The sequence below is a fragment of the Lissotriton vulgaris genome, unplaced genomic scaffold (genome assembly GCF_964263255.1).
Source record: "Lissotriton vulgaris unplaced genomic scaffold, aLisVul1.2 SCAFFOLD_380, whole genome shotgun sequence".
Lineage (NCBI taxonomy): Eukaryota > Metazoa > Chordata > Amphibia > Caudata > Salamandridae > Lissotriton > Lissotriton vulgaris.
In genome coordinates this window covers 603,008-625,908 of record NW_028253590.1, presented here as the reverse complement: position 1 = coordinate 625,908, position 22,901 = coordinate 603,008, and the positions used below count along the sequence as shown (strand labels likewise).

At 45.7% G+C, this 22,901-nt stretch overlaps 1 protein-coding gene across 1 annotated transcript in view; it reads left to right on the top strand.

Annotated features, from left to right (window-relative positions):
- The window catches only part of LOC147660915 (uromodulin-like), a 705,518-nt gene extending 683,347 nt beyond the window's left edge, over positions 1-22,171 (top strand). The window contains exon 19 of the mRNA XM_086951433.1: positions 20,380-22,171. Within this exon, the coding sequence (XP_086807559.1) occupies positions 20,380-20,453 (74 nt within the window). The 3' untranslated portion in view covers positions 20,454-22,171. The remainder of the gene's footprint in view (positions 1-20,379) is intronic.
- The last annotated feature ends 730 nt before the right edge of the window (positions 22,172-22,901 follow it).

Here is a 22,901-nt window from a genome sequence, read left to right as displayed (position 1 = left end):
AGCACCATATCTCGCCAACCTTACCTGGCTTGGGACGATATAGACACAACAAGGTTACAAACCCTGCTGGATGATACCTCTCCTACTTTATCTGCCGACCCCAACACTGCCACCTCTCAATTTCACAACTGGGTTAGCTCGGCAGCTACAGATCTGGTTCAAACTAAACAACAATCCCGCAACAGGCAAACCCCGTCGGCCCCATGGTACTCAGAGGCACTGCGCACTCAAAAGCAACTATGTAGGAATAGAGAGAGACTATGGCGGAAAAATTATATAGATGAAGCCAAACTTAGGTACAAGGAATCAGTGGCCATATATAAAACCATGATCTCCGAGGCAAAGAAAAAATACTATTGTGATAGGATAGAAACAGCAAAAAACTCTAACAAATCACTATATGAGACCACTAAACAACTAGCTGGTCTATCCGTCAATCTTACTCCTCCCCCCTCCCAGGCTCTCTGCGACGCACTGTCCAACTTTTTCTTTAGCAAAGTTGATGACATTTATAGGGTCTTCACCAATAATCCCACTACCCCCTCGACACCTTCAACTCACCACCAGGGTCATACTTTTTCTCAGTTCAACGAGGTCACCTGTTTACAGGTACAGAACACAGTGTCATCCATCAAATCTGGTTCAGCTCTAGACCCATGCCCCTTGAAGGTGTTACGACCAATTATGGAAACAGTTATTCCTGCCATGACTGCAATCTGAAACTCTATGTTCAGCACTGGCATCTTCCCAGAGACACTGAAAAAGACCTTAATAAAACCTCTCCTTAAGAAACCCAACCTTGATAAGGAAGAACTGAAAAATTATCGTCCTATTGCTAGTCTCCCACTGATGGCAAAAATAGTGGAGAAAATTATGAACCTCCAACTCTCTTCCTTTATTGAGGAACACAAACTTTTGGACGAATCACAGTTTGGGTTCCGTCAATTTCACGGAACTGAGACTGCATTGATCAAAGCGGCGGACGATATAAGATCCATCCGGGATGCCGGAGGTACAGCTGTTCTCATCCTGTTGGACTTATCGGCAGCCTTCGACACGGTCGACCATATCACCCTGGTCGACCGTGTCGAGAGCATAGGAATTCGAGGCAATGCCAAGAGTCTTCTTGCCTCCTTCCTGGCAAATAGATCCCAGGTCGTTACTGTCGGACCTTTTGAATCCTCCCCTCTGTCACTGCCATGTGGAGTTCCTCAAGGCTCATCCCTAAGTCCGACACTATTCAACATTTATGTGTCGGACCTTGCCAAAGTCATCAGGGCATATGGGATGAGCCTTACCTCCTATGCAGACAACACTCAACTGGTCCTTGCCGTCAAGAATGATGGTCCCAAAAAAGCCAACAACTTTAACCAAGGCATGCTGGCTATTGGAAGTTGGATGGCTCAGAATTGCCTGAAACTGAACTCTGATAAGTCGGAGGTTGTAATTTTTGGCAACTTATTCCCGGAGTGGTCCCCCCTCTGGTGGCCATCATCTATGGGCCAACCTCCGGACCCGACCAACAAAATGAGGAATTTGGGAGTCATTTTTGACAACCACCTAAACTTTCTCCCACACGCCAACCAAATCTCTTCATCAGCCTTCCATAAACTGCGGCTCATTAAGAAAATCCTGCCTTTCTTACCGGAGAGTGCCGGAAAAACGCTGGTGAGCTCCCTCGTCTTGTCGACCCTAGATTATTGCAATGCTCTGTTTCTAGGTGCCCAGGAGGGAGTGCTATGGAAAATGCAGGCCATTCAGAATGCTGCCACCAGGCTCTTAGGGCGCATCCCCAAACATCAATCGGCCGCACTCACCATAAGACAGCTTCACTGGCTACCAGTGAGAAAGAGAATTATGTTTAAGTCTCTTTGCCTGGTATACAAGGCTCTACACAATGTTGGACCTGCATTCTTTATCCAAAACCTTATCCCTTACTGTCCTTCAAGAACGCTACGCTCATCCAGTCTGCACGAGTTGGTGGTACCTCGAACCAAATCTGTCACATGGGGGGACAGAAGATTCATGGTAGCCGCACCGAAACTGTGGAACACATTACCACAATCGATCAGAATCAGCACCTCCCTCTGGATGTTCCGCAAGCAACTTAAAACTTGGCTTTTCAACCAATAAACTTCTGCCCTCATGAGGGTTAAACACTGCGGCAACTTTAGCGCCGAGATGCCCAAGGGCCTTCGTTCGCGCTTTACAAATGCTTTTATAAATAAATAAATAAAATAAATAAATTATATATTAAATATTACTTAATTAATGTCCCATCCTATACCCCTATGAACCTAGCAACCCACAATTAAAATATAAGTAAAATAAATCAATATTACTTACTGTACATACATAAATTGAATAACTAATAACAAATAAATAATTGAGAATGAATTACTACTCAATTACCTTTCCACCTGTAGCCCTACAAAGCCCACACGTAAAATATACTTAAAATATAAATGTATCAAACTATTTACATATGAATAGTCAATTAAATAATTAAAAATAAATTCAATCAATCAATCAATCAGTGCACTTATGAAGCGTGCTACTTACCCATGAGGGTCTCAAGGCGCTGAGGGAGGGGGGGGGCTGCTACTGCTCGAAGAGCCAGGTCTTGAGGAGGCTTCTGAAGGTGAGGAGGTCTTGCCTTAGTCCAGCCTGCTAGTGACGAGGGCCTAGGTCACAGTCCTTCTTGTTTCAGTGGGGATCCACTTGTAGATCCTGCGGAGCATTCAGAGGGTGTTGTTGCAGGCGGAGGAGGCGGCGTTGACCTGCTTTGCCATGATGAGGGAGGAGTCGAGGATGATCCCAGGTTGCGAGCCTGGTCGGTGGGGGTCAGTGCTGTTCCTAGCGCAGTCGGCCACCAGGAGTCGTCCCAGGCTGAGGGTGTGGGTTCGAGGATGAGGACGGCCATCTTGTCCAAGTTCAGCTTCAGTCTGCTGTTCCTCATCCATTTGGCGACGGCTTTCAATCCCTAATGGAGGTTCGTTTTGGCGGTGGTTGGGTCCTTGTTGAGGGAGAGGATCAGCTGGGTGTCATTGGCGTAGGAGATGATGTTGAGGTGATGTCGGCGGACGATCTGTGCGAGGGGGGCCATGTAGACGTTGAACAACGTCGGGCTGAGGGATGATCCCTAGGTTACGCTGCAGATGATGTCGGTGGCCTAAGAGCGGAAGGGGGAAGGTGTACGCTCTGTGTTCTGCCGGAGAGGAAGGAAGTGATCCAGTCCAGGGCTTTTCCCTGGATTCCGGCTTCTTGGAGGCGTTCCTTTAGTGTGCGGTGGCAGACTGTGTCAAATGCACCTGATAGGTCCAGGAGGATGAGGGCCGATGTTTCTCCGTTGTCTAGTTGAGTCCTGATGTCGTCTGTGGCTGCGATGAGGGCTGTCTCGGTACTGTGGTTTCTTCGGAATCTGGACTGGGACGGGTCTAGGATGCTGTTGTCTTCGAGGTAGTGGGTCAGCTGTGCGTTGATGACTTTCTCGATGACCTTTGCAGGGAATGGGAGCAGTGAGATGGGCCGGAAGTTCTTGAGGTCCTTGAGATCCGCTTTGGGTTTCTTCAGGAGGGCGTTGATTTTGGCGTGTTTCCAACTTTCCGGGAAAGTGGCAGTCTCCAGGGAGATGTTGATGATCTTCACAGTTGCAGGGCGATGGCAGTGTCGCTTTGTTGAAGATGTGGTGTGGGCAGGGGTCTGACGATGATCCTGAGTGGATGGAGTTCATGATCTTGGGTGTCTCGTCGTTGTTGACGTTGGCCCAGGAGGTTAGGAGGTTGCCGTGGGTGGTGTTCGCTGGGGTGGTAGAGTCCCGTGTGGTGGGGGCGGTCATGTTGTCGAAGCTGGCGTGGATGTCGGCAATTTTCTGGTGAAAGAAGGCGGCCAGTGAGTCGCACAGTTCTTGGGAGGGTGGGATGTCATTGGTGTTGGCGCTGGGGTTGGAGAGTTCCTTCACGATGCTGAAGAGCTCTTTGCTGTCGTGTGCGTTGTTTTCCAGGCGGTTCTTGAAGGATGATCTTTTGGCCAGTCTGATGAGGTGGTGATGTTTGCGGGAGGCATCCTTGTGGGCTGCGTGGCTGTCTGGTGTTCGTTCGTGTAGCCATTTCTTCTCCAGTTTTCAGCACGTCCATTTGAAGGTCTGGAGCTCTTCAGTGAACCAGGTGGCTTTCTTTCTGGTGTGGCTGTTTGGTGGTTTCTTGAGTGGGGCGAGGGTGTTGGCGCAGTCATTGATCCAATGGCTGAGGTTGCGTGGGGTGGCGCCTGGGTCCGTGGTGTCTGTGGGTGGGCTCTGCGTGAGGGAGGTGGTCAGCTGGTCCTTGGTGACTTTACTCCAGCCATGGCGGGGGAGCTATTTGGTGCAGTGGTGTGTGGGTGGCTTCTTGTAGGTGAAGTCGACGCATCAGTGATCGGTCCAGTGGAGTTCGGTGGTGTGGTTGAAGGTGACGTATGGGCTTGTGGAGAAGATAGGGTCAAGCATGTGGCTGGCGGCGTGTGTTGGATCGGTGACGAGTTGTCTGAGGCAGAGGTTGGCGAGGTTGTCGATCAGGGTGGTGGAGTTGGTGTCGTTGTTGTTCTCGAGGTGGAAGTTCAGGTCCCCGAGGATGATATAATCCGTGGAGGCGAGTGCGTGGGTGCTGGCGAGGACGTTGATGGAGTCGCTAAATTGATGCCGGGGTCCGGGTGGTCTGTAGATGAGTGTTCCTCTAAGGGTTGTGTTTGGGTCAGTGTAGATCTGGAAGTGCAGGTGTTCGGTGGTACTAAGGGTGTCGTCTGAGTGGGAGGAGACTTTGAGGGTGGACTTGTGTACAATGGCTATTCCTCCTCCAGTCCTGTTGGTGCGGTCTCTGCGGGTGATCTTGTAGCCGTCCGGGATGGCTATGGCGATGTCGGGTGCCGAGGCGTCGTTCCGCCAGATCTCGGTCAGGAAGGCCATGTCTGGGGCAGAGGTGTCGAGCAGGTCCCAGAGCTAAATGGCGTGTTTGCGTGCTGAGCGGGTGTTGAGGAGTATGCAGCGAAGGTAGTTGGCCCTGGTCCTGGGAGGTTTGGTGGCTCTGTCGCTGGTGAAGCTGCAGGTGCGGCAGGAGAATGGGCCATGGGTGTGTTTTGGAGTGGCCTGGAAGCAGCGGTGGTCTTGGCCGGTGTTGAGGGCGTGGAGGGTGCTGGTGTCATAGAGATGTCTGGTGTTCCAGCGGTTGCGAGGTCCAGGGGTCTTGGCGCTGGGCGCGGTCCAGCTGCAGACGGGCGCAGAGGGGCTTGCCTCTGGCGTGCCTCCGGCGCGCCAGCGGCATACCCGCTGCACGCGTCCGCTGTGCTTCCGCGCGGCATCCTCCATATAAGGTGAAGTGGGAGGGAGGAGCAGGTGGGAGCGGGCAGCAAATGGGCAGCGGGAACGGGTCACAGAAGGAAAAAGGGGCGGGCAGCAGGGAAGCAGCGGCGGGAAGCGGGGACGGGAAAATAGAGCGGTGGGGGTACAGAAGAAAATGGTGCGCTGGGAGGAATCAGGAAAATACAATTATGGGCAGAAAAGTACAATCAGCAATCAGAGGCAGCAAAACAGAGCAAGCAGAACAGAGTCAGGGAGAGTACACCAGCGGCGAACTCACAGCAGTGGAAGGCAGCACGGGTGAGTCATGAGCGCACAGGAGGAGCCTCGCGGCGTGGGGAGCGACCTGGCTTGGGAGCAGGGTCGAGGGTCGCACTCGATGTAATAATTAATTATTAATTAATTATTAATTAGGTTCCAACACTATAGCCCTACAAACCCAGCAGCCGGCACTGAATATTTAACTAAAACATACATTTTATAATCAGTGAAATAATAATAAATTGATAGTTATTTGTTAATTAATCATTACTTAAATACTTAATTTGCTTCACTACAAACCCACAACATTCACCTAAAATATATGAAAACATATATTTTATTACACAATCTACATAATTTATAATTATTTAAAATATGAATATGTATTTGATAGTTAATTTTTACTTCATTAATTTCCCACCTTATTCCCCTACAAACCTTGCAACCCACAGCAACACTATAAATTAGAATTAGCAATGAAATAAGAAAATATTAATCACTTAAAATTGCAAACTATATGTACAGGTTTAAATACCAATAATACAAACAACAACACATAAAACTAATATCTGAACAACAATACATTAAGATAATTAAGAAACAATATTTTTGCAACTATATTATTGAAAACGATATTAACAACAACATTTGTCTTAATGATATTACTTACCTGAAAAAATCGATACTCTTGAAAATGATACTTAAAATTTTTGTATTTAAATATTTTTTCCAGATATTTCTGTATCACGATAATCACAACTTGATATTTTTTCCAAATACCTTGGGCCACATGGCAGTCCATCATTATTTTGCACACCATGTCACATCAGTTTGGAGTAAGCTAGTAATAATAATAATTCTTTATTCGGCTTTACACATTGGAAAACCATAAAAGCAACATTTGATAATACAATTTCATGTCAAACGGGAGATCATATTACAGGATAAAATTCAGACAAAGACAAATTAGTATGTTTAAAACAGAACATCAAGTTATTTCATTGCGTCATCTGAAACTAGATCCGGCATAAATTTTACAGATTTTTCCTAGGCTTCATTAAGCTTTATAGAAAATTAAGGACAAGATAGCAAACAACTTCCGATTGTAGCAGTTGGAGGTGTAGCATTGCGGGGCGACACTGTCTAAGTCCCCAACGCCTTAATAGTGGTAGTAGCCAAATTTTCCTGTGTGGATGATGGAATTTACAAAACAATATTGTGTGTAAATTAGTCTGTATAGATTTCTCCTCACAGGGACAAACGGAGAATTAGGTCCCATCTATTTCTCTCGGGAAAGGCTACTAATCTATGAAAAAAATCTAATCTGAATCTTGTCAGTAACATTCTATCATGCGTACTAGTCTGTAATGTTAAATACGGCTGGATAGAGTATGTGACCTGAATCAAGTTGGCATGAAGGACCGAGGGTTTTGTCGACTCAGAAGTCAACCTCAAGGACTCTAAGTGTCTCAGGGCCAGTTGTTTCAATGCTCTCTTTGGTAGATCAATGATACCTTCAGGTTGAAGATAATACTTCTCAAAGCCAAGATCCTTGAGGAAGTTTCTGATGTACCGAAGCCATGTTATTTTTGAGGATTGGTCAAGAGCCATTGAGTCTACTAGGATTGCCTGTGTCAGCGCATTTTTATCAGAGGTCCAGATGCGCCGCCAAAGCAATAATGGCTGGATCTTTAACAAATCCTCAAAATAAGGGATTACAAGTTCCAAGTGGGATGCGTAGATTGAGGTACGTCTCGGTGTTGCTAGAAGGAATCTGAGGAAGGTGTTTTCTGCCACCTGGCGGGTGCTAACGTCTACGTGTCCCCAGACTCCCGCCCCATACAGTGCAATAGCCTGACACTTGGCACTATACATTTTTAGTAGCTCCACTGGTGCCCTCCTCCCCAATCTCTGGGAGAAGCTCATCAGGGCCACTATGGCTCTTTTAAAAAGATTACACCTTGCCTCTACTGCTGGCCTCCAATTCAGCCTTTCGTCAATCATGATTCCCAAATACGGGTACTGGGCAGTTACCTCAAGTTTTTGGTTTTTGAGATAGATGTCCTTTGCTCGTTTTTTCCCACTGCCTGCTACCATGACAAACTTTATTTTGACATTCACATGTAGGTCCAATCCACCCATGAAATCCGTATACCTATTCAGGGATTTCTGTAATTCACGCGGAGTGCGCGCCAGAATGACAGCATCATCTGCATAAAGCAGAGCAGGAATCAGGCGCTGTTTTACCTGCGGGAGATCCTGGCCCCCCTTCAGCATCTCTTCCTCCAAGCCGTTTGTGTACAATTAGAAGAGAAAGGGGGCCAGAACACACCCCTGCCTGACTCCACGCCAAAAGATGCAGTCAACTCCCCTTCGCGCCAAAGCGCACCCTCGCAGATGCTTTAGAATAAAGCTCTCTCAAAAAATCTAAAAGAGGGGGATCCACTCCCATTTGTCTCAGAACCATCCAGAGTTTTGCGTGTGAGACGCAATCAAACGCGGCGGACAGGTCTACATACACCATATAGACTGTGTCCTTCTTTGCTTGGGTATATTTGCCCAGTATCAAGCTAAGATTGAGGGCCTGCTCTACCGTTCCAAATCCCTCCCGAAATCCGAACTGAAGATCGGAAATAATGCCTCCCTCCTCAGCCCACTGCTGGAGTCGCTCAAGGACTACCCTGCCAACGACCTTGCCCAGAGAGTCCAGCAGTGAGATGGGGCGGTAGCATTTAACATCCTGACTAACTCCTTTTTTAAAAATCGGGACCATGATGGAATGGCTCCAGGATTTTATCTGTCCCACTTTTGCGGCTGCAGTGCAGACTCTGGTAAGAATGGGGGCCCAGAGATCCAGATTGTGTTTAAAAAGATCCACTGGGACCCCATCTGGGCCTGGAGCTTTCCCATTTTTACTTGTTTCCAGTGCCACTAATAACTCGGAGATGTCGAAATGCAGGGGTATTGGGTATTCAACTGTTGGATGTGTGTTTTCTGTCCCACCTGATGTTACTGTATTTTTAAAGATTTTGGAGAAGTGGGACACCCAAGTATCTTCCTCTATTGCCACTTCTATCTTGGGACTGTTATCGTCTGTTAAGTGGGGGGATCTGACGGTTCGCCAAAAAGCCTCGCTATTTTTGGAGACGGCACTAGTATGTAGGTCGTCCCATAATTTCTGTTTTAGTTCCTGTATTCTTAGTTTGCGTGCCCTTCCATATTGCTGTCTAAGGAGTTGGATCTTCTCCGAGTCTCTGGGTGTTTTGTTCAGGGCCAACTTTAGGTTAGTTAGGGCCACAGTACAACTATGGTTAAACCACCCTTTAGTGGTTGAGTTCGAGCTCCTTGGTTTTATTGTGAGAAGTCCCTTAGTTTTCTCTAATATTTGGGTAAAATTATTTATGACTTCTTCATTTGTTTCTGATAAATCCAGACATTTAATTATGTTTGGGTATGCCGCTTTTACCAATTTTTTGGTGATTTCGGCTGGATTTATTTTCGCCCATTTTAATGTATAACCATTTTGTTTACCTAACTCCACTTTGTTCTGGGCAAGGGTTTTCGCTATAACTGTAGTTAGGGGCTTGGAATCAGTCAAATAAAGATCCATCCTCAGAGCGGAATGATCACTTAATGCATTAGTCAGAACCTGAAAGGATCTAACTATACGTAACAATCCAGACGACAGGAGGATGTAATCGACTGTTGTTTGGTGACCCCTACCCACATATGTTAGTTGCAGGAACTTTGAGCCTGGACTTGACCTATTGGCTATTGCAAGATCTAAGTCAGAAACACATTATTCATGGCGATCCCCACCTTAGTATGGGCAAAATGCATGAGTGGAGCGTCATGTTCATCCACTATCCTGCAGAGATTTTTCTCAGCTTGTGGGCATGGGTGAAGATTAAAATCCCCTCCCCATAGAAGATGAATCGCCCCTTTTTCTGCCTTAGATTGGTAAAACTGAGTTAGTCTCTCCTGGATGTTAGAGAGAAGGGTCAGGAATTGGTCATCCTCTAGGTTGTTATAGAGGTTAATCAAGAGGATGGCCTCCTTGTTCTTAAAGTAAAGAGACAGTAATTGAAAATTTGGGTCAGAGTCGACTATGGACACTTTTAGGTGGTTCACAGTGTTTGCAATGTACGTGGTTAGCCCTCCCTTAGGTCAACCTACTCTACTGCCCAGGGCTGGGATAGAGTATGTTTTATAGCCCAGGAGGTGGAGCTCCGTCATGGACCATGTCTCCTGGAGGCAGATAATTTTACCTGGCTCAAGGAAGTGCATGGCAGTCCCATCCTCAATTTTAGGGCGTAAACCCGCAACATTCCAGAAGAGAATAGTTAGGGGCTGTGGTTCTGGATTAACCGCCACAGCTTTATTTGCTGAACAAATTGTTTTTATTTTAGGCGTTAACTGGGGTAGGTTAGGATTAATAGATTTGGTCTCCGTTAGTGGTCAGTCGACCATTTCGAGGCCGCTAAATGTATTCCTCGTCGGGATGCTGAACCAGGTATCCCAGCGAGGTGGCTCTCTATGAGCCGTCCTCTGTGTGTGCGGACCCCAGTCGTCCCATCCTCCTCCCTGATAGCGTGGCCCCACTGTGTGCCAGGAACTATCATAGTCATAGTGGCGAGGGCCCCCTATTTGCCTTGTGTTACCATATTCGAAGTGACGGGGGCTGCTACAGCCCAGGGGGTGTCATGATCGTTAAAAGGACCGTTGCAATGTCTTGAAGGGTAAAAAAAGGAAAGTGGTTTGGTGCCTATACCTCCATTTACACTCGAGTAGTCCCAAGAGCAAATATAATCTACTACTCGGGGGTCTTCAAACGTAATCACAATACAGTCTCCCGGAATAGTTTTTCTGCCATTTCCCACCCATGGAGTCCTACGTACCATCAAAATCCTGCATTGCCAAGTTGGTGGAATGGGGCGATTGATATTTAGCCAGTGTTGGGCCTTGTTTTTCAATGACCACATCGGTTCTGCGTTGTGATCCACTAGCTCGGGCACACATGTCATTACCACTACAAAGGGGCGTGCTTCCGGTGGCATATCGACAGGAAATCTAACTTCGGGCAGTCCCCTAGGGCCACCTCTGTTGGATGCTGGGGCCGAGGTTTTCGGGGCCGGAGTTTTAGAGGCTGGAGTTTTAGAAGCCGGAGTTTTGGAAGCCGGAGTTTTAGAAGCCGGAGTTTTAGGTACCAATTTCTTTGGCGCCGATGTCTTAGGCGCAGGTGTTATTATTGACAGGGCATTTCCCTGTGGTAAAGTTATGGCAACATTAGTGGAAGGATTCACTGTTTTGTTATTATTTAGTGTTTCAGGGAGTTTTAGTTTAGGTGTTGCATCTGAGGGTGTAGATACATTCTTTTGTGTAACTGCGGGCTTAGGGAAGGTCTGTTTATTCTGTTTGTTTCCCCCCGTTTTTTGGGCCCCCGGCACTTGCTTGGATTGTGTGAGGTTTGTGAACTTGGATAGCTGATTCTCTATCTTCACTAATCTTGCTTCTACTGGTTCAAGAAAAAATTTCAGTAAGTCTGCGATCTTGTTTAGCAGCTGTGAGTTATTACTATTGGTAATTTCCTTGCTGCAGGATAGAAGAATAGGGGATTCCAAACTAATGGGGACAAGAGTATCGTGTGCGGACTGGTGAATAATCGCAGAAACTACTAGCTGTTCTACTCTAGGGGGTGCGTTCTCTATCATACTGGGCGTGTCGCCGACCTCATTGGGGATGGAATTTTTCGGATCATTCTTTCGTTTTCTTATGGCGCCCTCCCTCCTCCCTCTTGCTTGCCTTCTTTCCTCTGGTGTAATTTGGGGTAACAGCTCTGGTGTTCTTTCTAGGTCTGAGCTTATCTGGAAGTCGGAAAGCTGGGAAGCCGACAGGTCCACATTGTTTGGTAGGCTACGCCTACCCTCACAAAGTGTCCTTTGGCCGGAGTTATTATCTAATACGGGGGTTCTAGCATCTGCCAAGTTACCCATAGAGGATCTCTTAGCGAACGCTAAGTCCAAGGACACCCTATCTTCCATCAAAGAGATACTATGGTCAATGAATGAGTTTGCTTTAGTGATGAAGTCGTCCATAGGGCCTAATAGCTTGCCCACACCCCCAGCTACCTTAGTTTTGTTTCCTCTAGTTAACACCATTATTCCTGTTAGACCAATTCCGGAAAATAAGATCTTACTTAAACAAAAGGTCAGTGAAACAAAGTATTTCACAGCTCGCAGGTGCAGAGTCAGTGATTTAACAGACCATCGTTTCGATGTAGATTACAAGAGGTGGGAGTTAGAGAGATGGCCCGGTCCGGTCTCTCGCGTCCTCGAACGGCCTCAAACGGCCCGCCCTTTGCCCGGGCTTCTCCCGGGCGTTCCCGCGCAGCGGGAGTGGTAGGTTGCAAATATAGGAACTTAAGTTAGTGGGACGGGCCAAGCAGGGAGAGCGGCCCAGGTCCTGTTGATTTGGGCTCGCAGCCCTGCCTGCCGCTGTCACGCCCACAGTTGATATCCACCACGTACACTGACCTCACGGCCGGCAAAGGACTCCCACGAAGCGGGACCCACGAAGCGGGTACCGCGAGGAGTAGCGCAAAGATACTGGAAGCACAGGGTCTCGGCAAAAAAACAAAGTTGCAGCAAAGCGTCCCAAATAAATCCAGGGGCTGGGGTTTTTAAACTCGTTGGTGGGACGGGCCAAGCAGGGAGAGCGGCCCAGGTGCTGGTGATTTGGGCTGGCGGGCGCTCCTGGGAGTTGAAGTCCCGGACCTGCTGCTCGCAGCCCTGCCTGCCGCTGTCACGCCCACAGTTGATGCCCACCACGTACACTGACCTCACGGCCGGCAAAGGACTCCCGCGAAGCGGGTACCGCGAGGAGTAGCCCAAAGAGACTGGAAGCACAGGGTCTCGGCAAATAAACAAAGTTGCAGCAAAGCGTCCCAAATAAATCCAGGGGCGGGGGTTTTTAAACTCGTTGGTGGGACGGGCCAAGCAGGGAGAGCGGGCGCTCCTGGGAGTTGAAGTCCCGGACCCGCTGCTCGCAGCCCTGCCTGCCGCTGTCACGCCCACAGTTGATGTCCACCACGTACACTGACCTCACGGCCGGCAAAGGACTCCAACGAGGAGTAGCGCAAAGAGACTGGAAGCACAGGGTCTCGGCAAATAAACAAAGTTGCAGCAAAGCTAGTCTTGAGCCTGCTCCAGTCATAACCGCCCAGCCCTACTTGCCAAGACAGATCCTCCCTGGACTGGAAGAGAAACAACCTAGGACCTGGTTCACCCTAGTTATGGGCTCATCAGCTAGGTACAAACTTTTAGAAGTGGTATATTGTGTACAAGACCCACGTCTGGGCATACCCATCTCAGTTAGGCTGGAGAAGTGTGGCTCAATGGTTAGAGCGGCAGACCCTGATGCAGAGGTCTGGCCCGGGACCAGGGTTCAATTCCCAACGTGGCAGGGTCTTGGGCTCATTGTCTGCGGACTCGATAATTCTCGCCTCGGTGCCTACTCTAATCATGGGGTCCCACGCTGCACCTCTGGGCAATAGCTTGCTTAATCTCCACAACAGCCCCTACTACACTGGGATGCCTGGCTTCACCTTGGGGGTGTCCAGGAGGGGCATCTCACTAGGAGAGCCAGAAAGGGTTCCACAGCGTTATACAGCGCCAGGACGCCCCGGTGATGGGCAGCTGTGCGCTTTACAAGTATCCTACATTTACATTTACATTTACACTAAAGTATACAAAAATTTGATAGATGGGAGGCGGAGTCCAAACTCAGGTGGCGTGGTCTAATCTAATGTAGTCATTTTTTATAGCTTCTGGATATCGGGTTGTGCACCACCAACGTGTTAATCCAATTTCGACTGTGCTCTTGGGTATCACTCCCCTCCTGGAGTGTGTGTCAGACAACTTCAAGTTGCACACTTATTACCTCATAAGTGTGGCTACCCAGAGGCTTCGCAGCACTGATACAAACCAGCAGGATGAAAGGCCAGCCCAACTAGGAGCTGAGTGAGGGAAGATTACAAAAGAAATAGACTTGTTTTAGGAGCTTTCCTGAAAGCAAGTTCAGAATCCATTTGATGCAGTATGAGTGGCATGGAGTTCCAGTCTGGGTACTAGATATTCGAAGAAATGACCACCCCACCCAGATCTACGAATTCTGGGTGTTCTTGTGGATCTTAGCGATCTGCCAGGATTTAATGGTTCGATTAGGGCATGAAGACTTTGAGGTCCCTTCCACCGAAAGGCCCTGTGGTTGATGCACAAAGAATTAAATTGGACCACTTTCTCTATGGGTAACCAATGAAGGTCCACCAAGGTGCCTTGGGATTTTGAGGAGGAAACGGTCGGCAGCATTTTGAAAGGTTTGTAGCCTTTTCTTGACGTAGCATGGGGATCTTAAATATAGGTTATTTCCATACTCCAGCCAAGAGATAATCAGGGCCTGGATGATGAGTATTGTGCCAGCGGGGGAAGAAGATCTAACTATTGTTTTAGAAGTCTAAGAATACCAAAACATTTTACAGCTGGCATGTTTGCCTTTATGTCCATTGTGTATAAATGGGGTGACCCAGACAAAGTCAAAGGACCTGGGACTCAATTGGTACAGAAAACAGAATGGTCATAGACACTGACATTGAGTATTACAATCAATGGCGAAATTGTTTTTTGTTCATAAGTGATCAAATCCTGAAGGAGAAAAAAATACAAGCCAAATACATTCAAAAATGAAACAGTACCCACTGCTAAGGTTATGCTGAAAGCACATTTAATCATATTTTTAAATAAATATTCATATTCAAATTCAGAGTATCCAAATGAATCTACATTGAAGAGAGTGGGTGGGAGGTTATCAACAGGTAGTGTGAAGGGAAGCAAAGATTGGTGCTCATGTGAAAGAACAAAAAAGGATCAGAAATGAAAGAACACTAGAATTGGCTATATCAGATTCTACTAAGGCCAAAATCCCTAGTATTAGAGAGGCCTGCCCCTATTACCATTCAAAAACGAGTCAACACTATTATTTTGTCTTCATAAAGCGATATTTCATCTGTGATTGTGGTCGAGGGGAGGGGGTGCACAGAGTGCAGGCTGCATTTGATCCATCGTTTTTTGCCCAATATGCCACCTCGCTATGGACACAGCCATATGCAAATCAGCCTTGACTCTGGTCCTCATAGTGATAGTCCAGCCCGTACTGCCAGACCAGGTCCTCCCTGAACTCGAATACAAGCAATTCAAGATAGGTTTATCCCTAATTATGGGCTCATCAGATAGATGTAGCTTCTTTCCAGTGGCACAGTGACCACGGGACCTAAATCAGGGCATACCACACACACTTATGATATCTAAAAACAAAGTGATGATAGGAATACTTGAATTAATCTCGGCCACTCGTGATCCCTCAGGCTGTATCCCAATCCATCCTTTTTCGTCCACCACACCAACTCAATTTGGACCCAGCCATATGCAAATCAACCTTAACCCTGCTTCTCATGGGAACAGTCTAGCTTGAACTACCTAGTCAGGTCCTCCCTAAACCAGAATATAAGCAACCCTGGATTAGTTTTGTCTTAATTATGGGCTTATCAGCCAGGTGCAGCTTGATTCCAGTGGCACAGTGAAAACCAGATCCACATATGGGCATATTAGTAACATCACAGGCGTCAATTAACAAAGTAATGGATGTAATGCTTGAATTGATCTCAGCCACTGGTGATTGCTCGTGCTGCATCCCAGTCCATGATTGTTCACCCAACATGGCACCTCAGTTTAGACCCAGCCATATGCAAATAAGCCTTGACCCTTCTCCTCATGAGAACTGTCCAGCCCAAACTGACAGGCCAGTCCTCCCTGAACTGAAATACAAAAAAACGCAGGACAGGGTTCAACCTAATTATGGGCTCATCAGCTGGGTATAGCTTGATTTTCAATTTTTTATTTTACAGAGTTTTATATAGCACAAACTTGACCTGAAGGTAGCGGGTATCAGAGCACTTTACATAGCACCAGTTGCGTTACATGAGGACTCATTCATTTTTGTTAGGCACAGGGAGATTAAGTGATTTGCCCAGAATCACAGGATGTTTAGCCTCATTGCCGAGACTCGAACCCAGTTCCCCAGATTCGAGGTTGACCACCCTAGCTGTTAGGCCAGCTCCTCTCCCCTTTTTCAGTGGCACAGTAAGCCCCGGACCCACGTCTGAAAATACCCGTCACACTTAGGGCATCAAAAAATAAAGTGATGGATGGAATGCTTGATTTAATCTCAGCCACTGGCAATCGCTTGGGCTGCATACCAATCCATTGTTTTTCAGCTTTCCGGTGTGGGACCAAACATGTCTTTCTGACACCTTAGCCCTGAAATGTGGAGTACCTCAGGGTTCAACATTAATCCCACTCTTTTTAATGTTTACTTGTTCCCCTTAACAGAGTTAGCCCAGTCTTGTGGCCTGACCAAAGTATTGTATCCTGGTGACATACAATTAGTTTTGTCTATCATCCCAGAACAAGGGTTTAGCTGCAATTAATTGGTCCCCTATTTTAAGGAGGTGGCCAATTGGATGAACAACTTCTTCCTCACAATGAAAGAAAACAAGACATAACTTGTGTTGTTATAAAATAACAGAGGCAAGAGGGAGCTTATCCCTTGGCCGGAATGTCTTAGAGCCATTCCAAACGCAAAAATGGATTAAATGCAGCCCAAGTGATCACCAGTAGCTGAGACAAGTATTCATCCATCAGTTTCAATCTCCAACACAACAGTGAACTGATGTGTCTGCGAATACCCTTTGAGGACTATTGAGCTCTCAAGTGCCTCAACAACTCCAGTTCATTGTGTGAAAACAGCCTGCCTCTCTCGTAGGCCGACTCCTACCACCACGTAGCGCAGACACTGATCATCTGGACCACCTGTCGGGACCACCGCCGCGAGCTCCTGCTCAGCAGTTCACGCACCACTTAGTATATATAGTAAGAGTACAGACATCCAGCGTGTTTCTGCGGGGACACACAATTCACCGTATCTGTTGGTACCTGAAAGGATAAGGCCCCACATAAGTGGTCCCTGCGTGTTGTATCACATAACATCATGTCTTCCTGTTGGAGGGAAAGATTCGAGAGAAAAAGCGCTGCTCTGCACGAGTCTCTTTTACCACAGGTGAGCCAAACTCAATATTAAAAAACTGTTATGAATTCAGCATTGCACCCTCTGCCTGGAGGTTCTTTTTTCAAGCAATTTCAATGTTAAATTAATATTCTTGATTTCGTCTATTCTAATAAAAAAAATATATATTTTATTAATTTGTGAGGCTTATCTTTGCAGATAAATGTTGCACCAGCAACATTCTGCTTCCCTCGATGTGCTTAATGGCTGTTTCTTTGCGGTTGAACTCAATAACAAATGTAAAAAGCATTATAGTTAATATTTTAAAGCGTTTTTCAGCTAATCCTCTGTTTCTCGCTCTAGATAAAATAGGTCATGTTCCTTCGTAATTTTTCATTCATGTTACGGGAACCCATTGAGGGGAAAGTGCCCTGTTGTATGATTATAGTTTTTCAACAATGAGCTTGATTGTAAAAAATAGTGAACACCCTACAGGTGAACAACTTTGCCAGTGTTTAAATGCCCTAAATTTGGAGATTCACACAGGTTTTCCAACTTCTGGGAAACTTGGGACAGTCTCATTTTTCCAGGCATACTCTGGGACAACCATTGCAAGTATGCAATTCGAATATGTACATTTATTCCTGCATTGGCTATTGTACATACAGAACAATTGCCCACTTTGAAATCTCATACGTTCAATGGAAACTATTTTTTCCCATGGACAAAGCCCTTCAACTAAACTCCAGTATATTTAGGGAGTGTTACCTTCTTCTCACCCAGGAAAGGGGCTTACTCTTGTTCATGATAGGATTCCATTTCCTGGGTGAGAATGCATTAACGAAAAGTTGAATCCTTATAGATTCTCTTGTTTGTCGTTGTTCTCATAGGCACTAGGGAAACCATGCCCTGAAAAGCCAAATTTCACCCTTCGAGTGAGATGTTCTTATGAGCAAGAGAACACCACGATGGGATAATACTGTGCATATTTGAAATGATTTGCAAGTGTAAGGTCACTCTTTGTGAAAACCTTTCACTCATAAATCACGCAATTTCTGCATGTCTGCATGTAGGTTTCAAATGCAAAATTATCAAAACTGACTCTATGAATCAGGCCCAACCCAGTATATTGAGGACCAACTAGTGCTAGTGGGCCTCTCGTAGATCCGAACATTGAAGGAGTTATGCAACTGCACTACATACCTTGTGATCATTTTTCATACAACAGAGACACTGTATAACTTTTTGTTGATTGATATGATGAATGTATTTTTAGATGATGAATAACCTTTTTACAGAACCTGCACAAAATTATCTTAAAAGTCCTTTAATCGTAAAGAGTCTTCAATATTGAGAAAACAAATTAATAATCTTCATCTTTATAAACTCTATTTGATTGAAATATGCTCTATTTTCAAACTGTTCACCCCAAGGTCAGGCATAACTGTTCACTATCTATTAGTTAGTTAGGACCGACAAAAGCAAGCTGTAAACTATAGACTTGAATCATAATGGTAACATAGGTGGTCTGATTCATAGAAACATGAGAAAATCAGAATCACAGGAATCCAGCCTGGCTTGAGTGTTGATTTTCAACTTTGTGGAATTCACAGATGTTTCCAAGGAAGTACCTTGAAACCTGTCACATGTGAACATGGGTTCTACGGAAAACAATTGTTAACTCCCGACCCGCTGCCAACATTTTCCAGAATGGTAATAAGTCAGAGGGACTGATTTCAATTGTGGAAGTCTGGGGACCAGCGTGGTGTCTGTGGTGGGATCACAGCCGCCAAGTAGGCCGTTTGACTGCCTGATTACGAGAATGGCGGTTGGAACGCCACAAGACTGCTGCCACCACCAGGATCCTTGATCCCCCGGGGCTGGGGAAGGCGGGGGGATTGGAGGCGGTGCTGATGCCGGCACCCCCGTGATAATTACTAGTTGCATTTCTGGCACCCTTTTCATGGTGGAGACCCCGCCATGAAAAGGTTGACAGAAAGGCATGGACTGGGCCCCAAGCGTGATCCTTGGGTACTTTTGCCAATTGGGCAATGTGGATGCGGGCACATGTTGTGCCTGCACATTTTATGCCTGAACTCTCATGCACACATTTTGTGCCATGCATGGCATGTTGACTGGCAACAGTGCTCACACAGCAGTGCAAGCGCTGCAGTGCGGCGGCATTGCATTCAGGTTCACTCTGTGATCCATTGGATGCCGCTACCTCATGACTGCCGTCGGTACATAGCCGACCCGGTGGTTTACTAGTAATGCGGCAGTAGGGAAGCTGCTGGCTTGGCCACATACTCTCGACTGCCACAACGGCGGTCCGGCAGTTGAACTGCCACAATCGTAATTACCCCCAGATAGAATTAAGTGAGGTGCCCAAACATTCCAGGCTTTTGCATCCAGGAATGCCCACACACTGACTAAGAAGACCTGTACTCACATGAAAATCTTATCGTGAGTAAATCCTTTACGATTGTAAAATGTGAAATGCCTTCTAGTAAGTGCAGATCAACTGAATTTTAGCGACCGAAAACACAGTGCTTCAAAATGGAAGTGACGTTTGTAGAGTGAAACACATATGCATGTCTGCGAGACACCGCCAACCAAATTACGATGCCGGCAGTCCTATACCTTTCCACGGCGCATACGGTCTTTGCTTTGGGGGCCCATTGCCGGCCCCCAGGGTGAAGGGGGTGGGGGGTGCACATGGGGGTGTACCTATGGTACCCCCCTGCATTTCAAAGTACAACATGGCATGCACCACGCGGTGCCTGTCATGTTGTGCTTTGAAACGCACAACATGCATTTTTGGCATTGCGGCGGGCGGTGCTTTCAGCACCGCCCGCCGCAATGTTAAAAATGCGGGATGCACCCGCCACTGTGGCGGGTGCATCCTAATTCGATGGACGGGACCTCCGCCCCTGTGGCGGACTGTCCCTTCCTCCGACAGGATGGCGGACGGAAAAAGTCCGTCCGCCATCCTAATCAGCACCTTAATTTTGTAAATGTCTTGTATGAGGGCCCTCTGGTCTGGCAAAGTTTGATGATTGGAATCCCAACATAATGGGCTCGTTCGCCTCATCAGTCTTACAGAAATTGTTTCATTAGCTGTCTGTTAAAGGTAGGTTCACCTTCTGAATTTTGACTTTGGTAGGGCACTAAGGTGTCTCTGATAAAAAAAAAATACGAAGAGCTCCTATGGGGCTGTGTTCAGCCGACCTGCTGCTTCTAACACTTCATAGAAAGAAAACAAATCATGGGATGACCAAACGTGTTGTGTATTAGGACTGACATTTTTTAACACATTGCTTTACAGAAAAAGAACAATATTTGCAATCTTTTGACACAGTCTTAATACCGTGGTTGCTCTGTTAATTTTTCTGTTGTCTTTTTGCTCTTGATCCAATTCGTACTGTCTTATGTGCCCCCTAGTTGAAGAGTTGTATAATTAAAAAAAACAAAATAATATAAGTAAAACCACTTTATGGAATTGTAAAACATAAAAAATGAGTTACCTCTGCTTGTAGTATAAACGTTTATGTGTAAATTGTTTGTAAATCAGGCTCTCTGTTTGCAAGTTATTGTCCTGGCGTAATTTTGCCTGGATACATTTCTTAACCTTACAATAAAAAAGTTTAATGTTGCTATCTTTGCTATTTTTTCAGGTGTAACAGTACATGCGGCATGGACAATCATAGTGTCTGTCTTTGCAGCAATCTTCTGTTTCCTACACCTATAAATGGATGCCGCCCAGCTTGTGCCATTGGCAATGATATACCATCTGCTTCTCAACTACACAACATGTAGAACATATTTTCTGTTTTCTCTATGTTCATATTTTGATGGCAAGAGCTGGGAAATATTGTCATGAAATGAAAAATGCAGATCTCTTTATCCCTTAATTTCTTATTTTCGAAATATATAGTACTGATCGAATCCTTCGTATTTTTTTCTGTCATTTCATCATATTGGCTTTAATTACAGATTCATAATTTCTGTTTAAACCGATAACCACTGATTACTTAGTTGTTAATAAATGTGATTGAAATACTATTTCATAGCAATGAATTGTGTACTGAGTGTATTCATTGTTATTAATTTGTGCTTTACCAGATAGCTTTAGTGTACTGATGCTAACCGAATGCAAGTGCTATCAACCCAGTGTACTTTGAGTCTGCACTATTGTCAAACGGCAGGTGTGGGGAATTCACAAAAAGGCAATGCATTCCCACGCCAGGCAGTAGCGGCTCCTACCGGACTTGGGTGGTGGGGGCGAAAAAACATTGTAAAAACAACACTTCACTGTGCCGGCCGGCCGGTCGGCCGCCGCCGCCTCTCCTCAGTTCTCTTCTTTCTGTATCCTGCAGAATGATACAGGAAGCACCAGGCTCCTGATAGCCAATCACAACACTACAATGCAGCTTTGTTATTGGTCTGAGCACCATGAATCGGAGCTCAACCTAAGAATAGGGGCCTGGGCATGTTCTCAATGTAACTGTAAAACAGCCTGAATTAGGAATATGGGAGATGCACATGACTGTTTTGGGTGGCCCTAGAGGGCTGACCAAACAGTCATTGCGCACTTAGGAGTGGGCAAACCACTCCTCCCCTGCTCCTCTGTCCTCGGAGCGGCCCCACCCACCCATAAAGTTGCCACAGCAGAAGGAAACATAAAATGATAATAACATGAGTCATTATCATTTTATGTTTATATTACCTGCTGAGGAGCCGCCACTGCCTTAATGATGGTCACTCAAACACTAGACCATAGTTATACAGTGTGTCCACAGTAGAAAGTGTAGATTGGTGGGCATTGTAAACTGTAAATCAGACAGAAATATGAACAATAAATCTATTGACCACCAATAAGGGCAATACATCATCATCTCAGTGATGTAGTTCCAGCATGGTTAGATTAGTACAGGAAGTAAGAAGGAAGCTTAAGCATTCTGGAGCGTTTCTTTCGGACAAAGAATAAACGCGATTAGGGTCATGGATAAAAAAGGTAATATCTAAATGAAGGATGGAGGCAATGTTCACCAATCTTTTTTGCTTGTTATTGTGAATGTACTGCGGTCAGGAATTTGACCTCTAAAGCAATCTCTTAACATTTATTTGGGTAGCATGCAATATTTCGATTTCCATAGGAAGAAAAAGTTACTTTGCATCCGCCTAACCATCTGCCTAACTAGTTTATGAGTCAAAGTTGCATGGGATTGTAAAAGGTTTGCAAACAGTTCAAAAGCTTTGATGAAGAAGACAGCTAAATTGAAGATAATTATAATAAAGCTTCTAATCTGCTAAAACCAGATCAATATATACGTATTATTCTACTGCTAAATTTATTTTCCCTATTATAATCATGTTGGGACAATCATCCTGAACTGTAATCGTACAATCAATATTTGTAAAGGCTGTTTTATGGAATGCTACAATAAAGATCTATATTAATACCTACTGATTAGTGGAGTGATATGTTTTCAATGTCTTTGTGGGTCTACCATGAAATTTATAGATGAACTCTCACACTGGGATATCTCAGGATGTAATTGTCCATTGTCAATTCTCATCCTCTGTTGCATCCATGACCTGACTGACCACCAAAACATGCTACTACTATCATTGCCAAGCATAGTTTAATGGAATCACATAGGAATTCAAATATTAGTGTTCAGTATTATTACTGGAAACATAATGCGCTGACCTCATGACACTGTCACAAACACAGCTCACCACAGACTCAGCTGCCTGCCCATATTAACCCCTGATGTAGGTTCTACTAGGGAGTGCCTATGTGAATACTTTACCACATGGTTATCAAAGGATGACTAACTATTGCAAAATCAACTTCTCTTTCTAGGGCTGGCATTGCCGAGGACATCACAGCAAATGTCAGCTCGGATTTTTCAATGAGCTAATTTCACAATGAGCCACAAATATGCAGAGTGGGCAAATGCAACAATAATCTCCAAAACACTACGCAATCTGGCCTTCAACCATGTCACAATAGAGAGTTGGCTCTGCTTAAAATACCCAAGTTTATTAAGATGAGCGTAGACCAAGAACAAACAGAGGTAGGGTTACTGTTAGATCTCTGTCGTCTTTGACACTACGTCTCATCCCATTCTTATAGAACATATGGCTAAGAGTGGCATATGTGGCTTGACTTGCTTTGGCTTATATATTT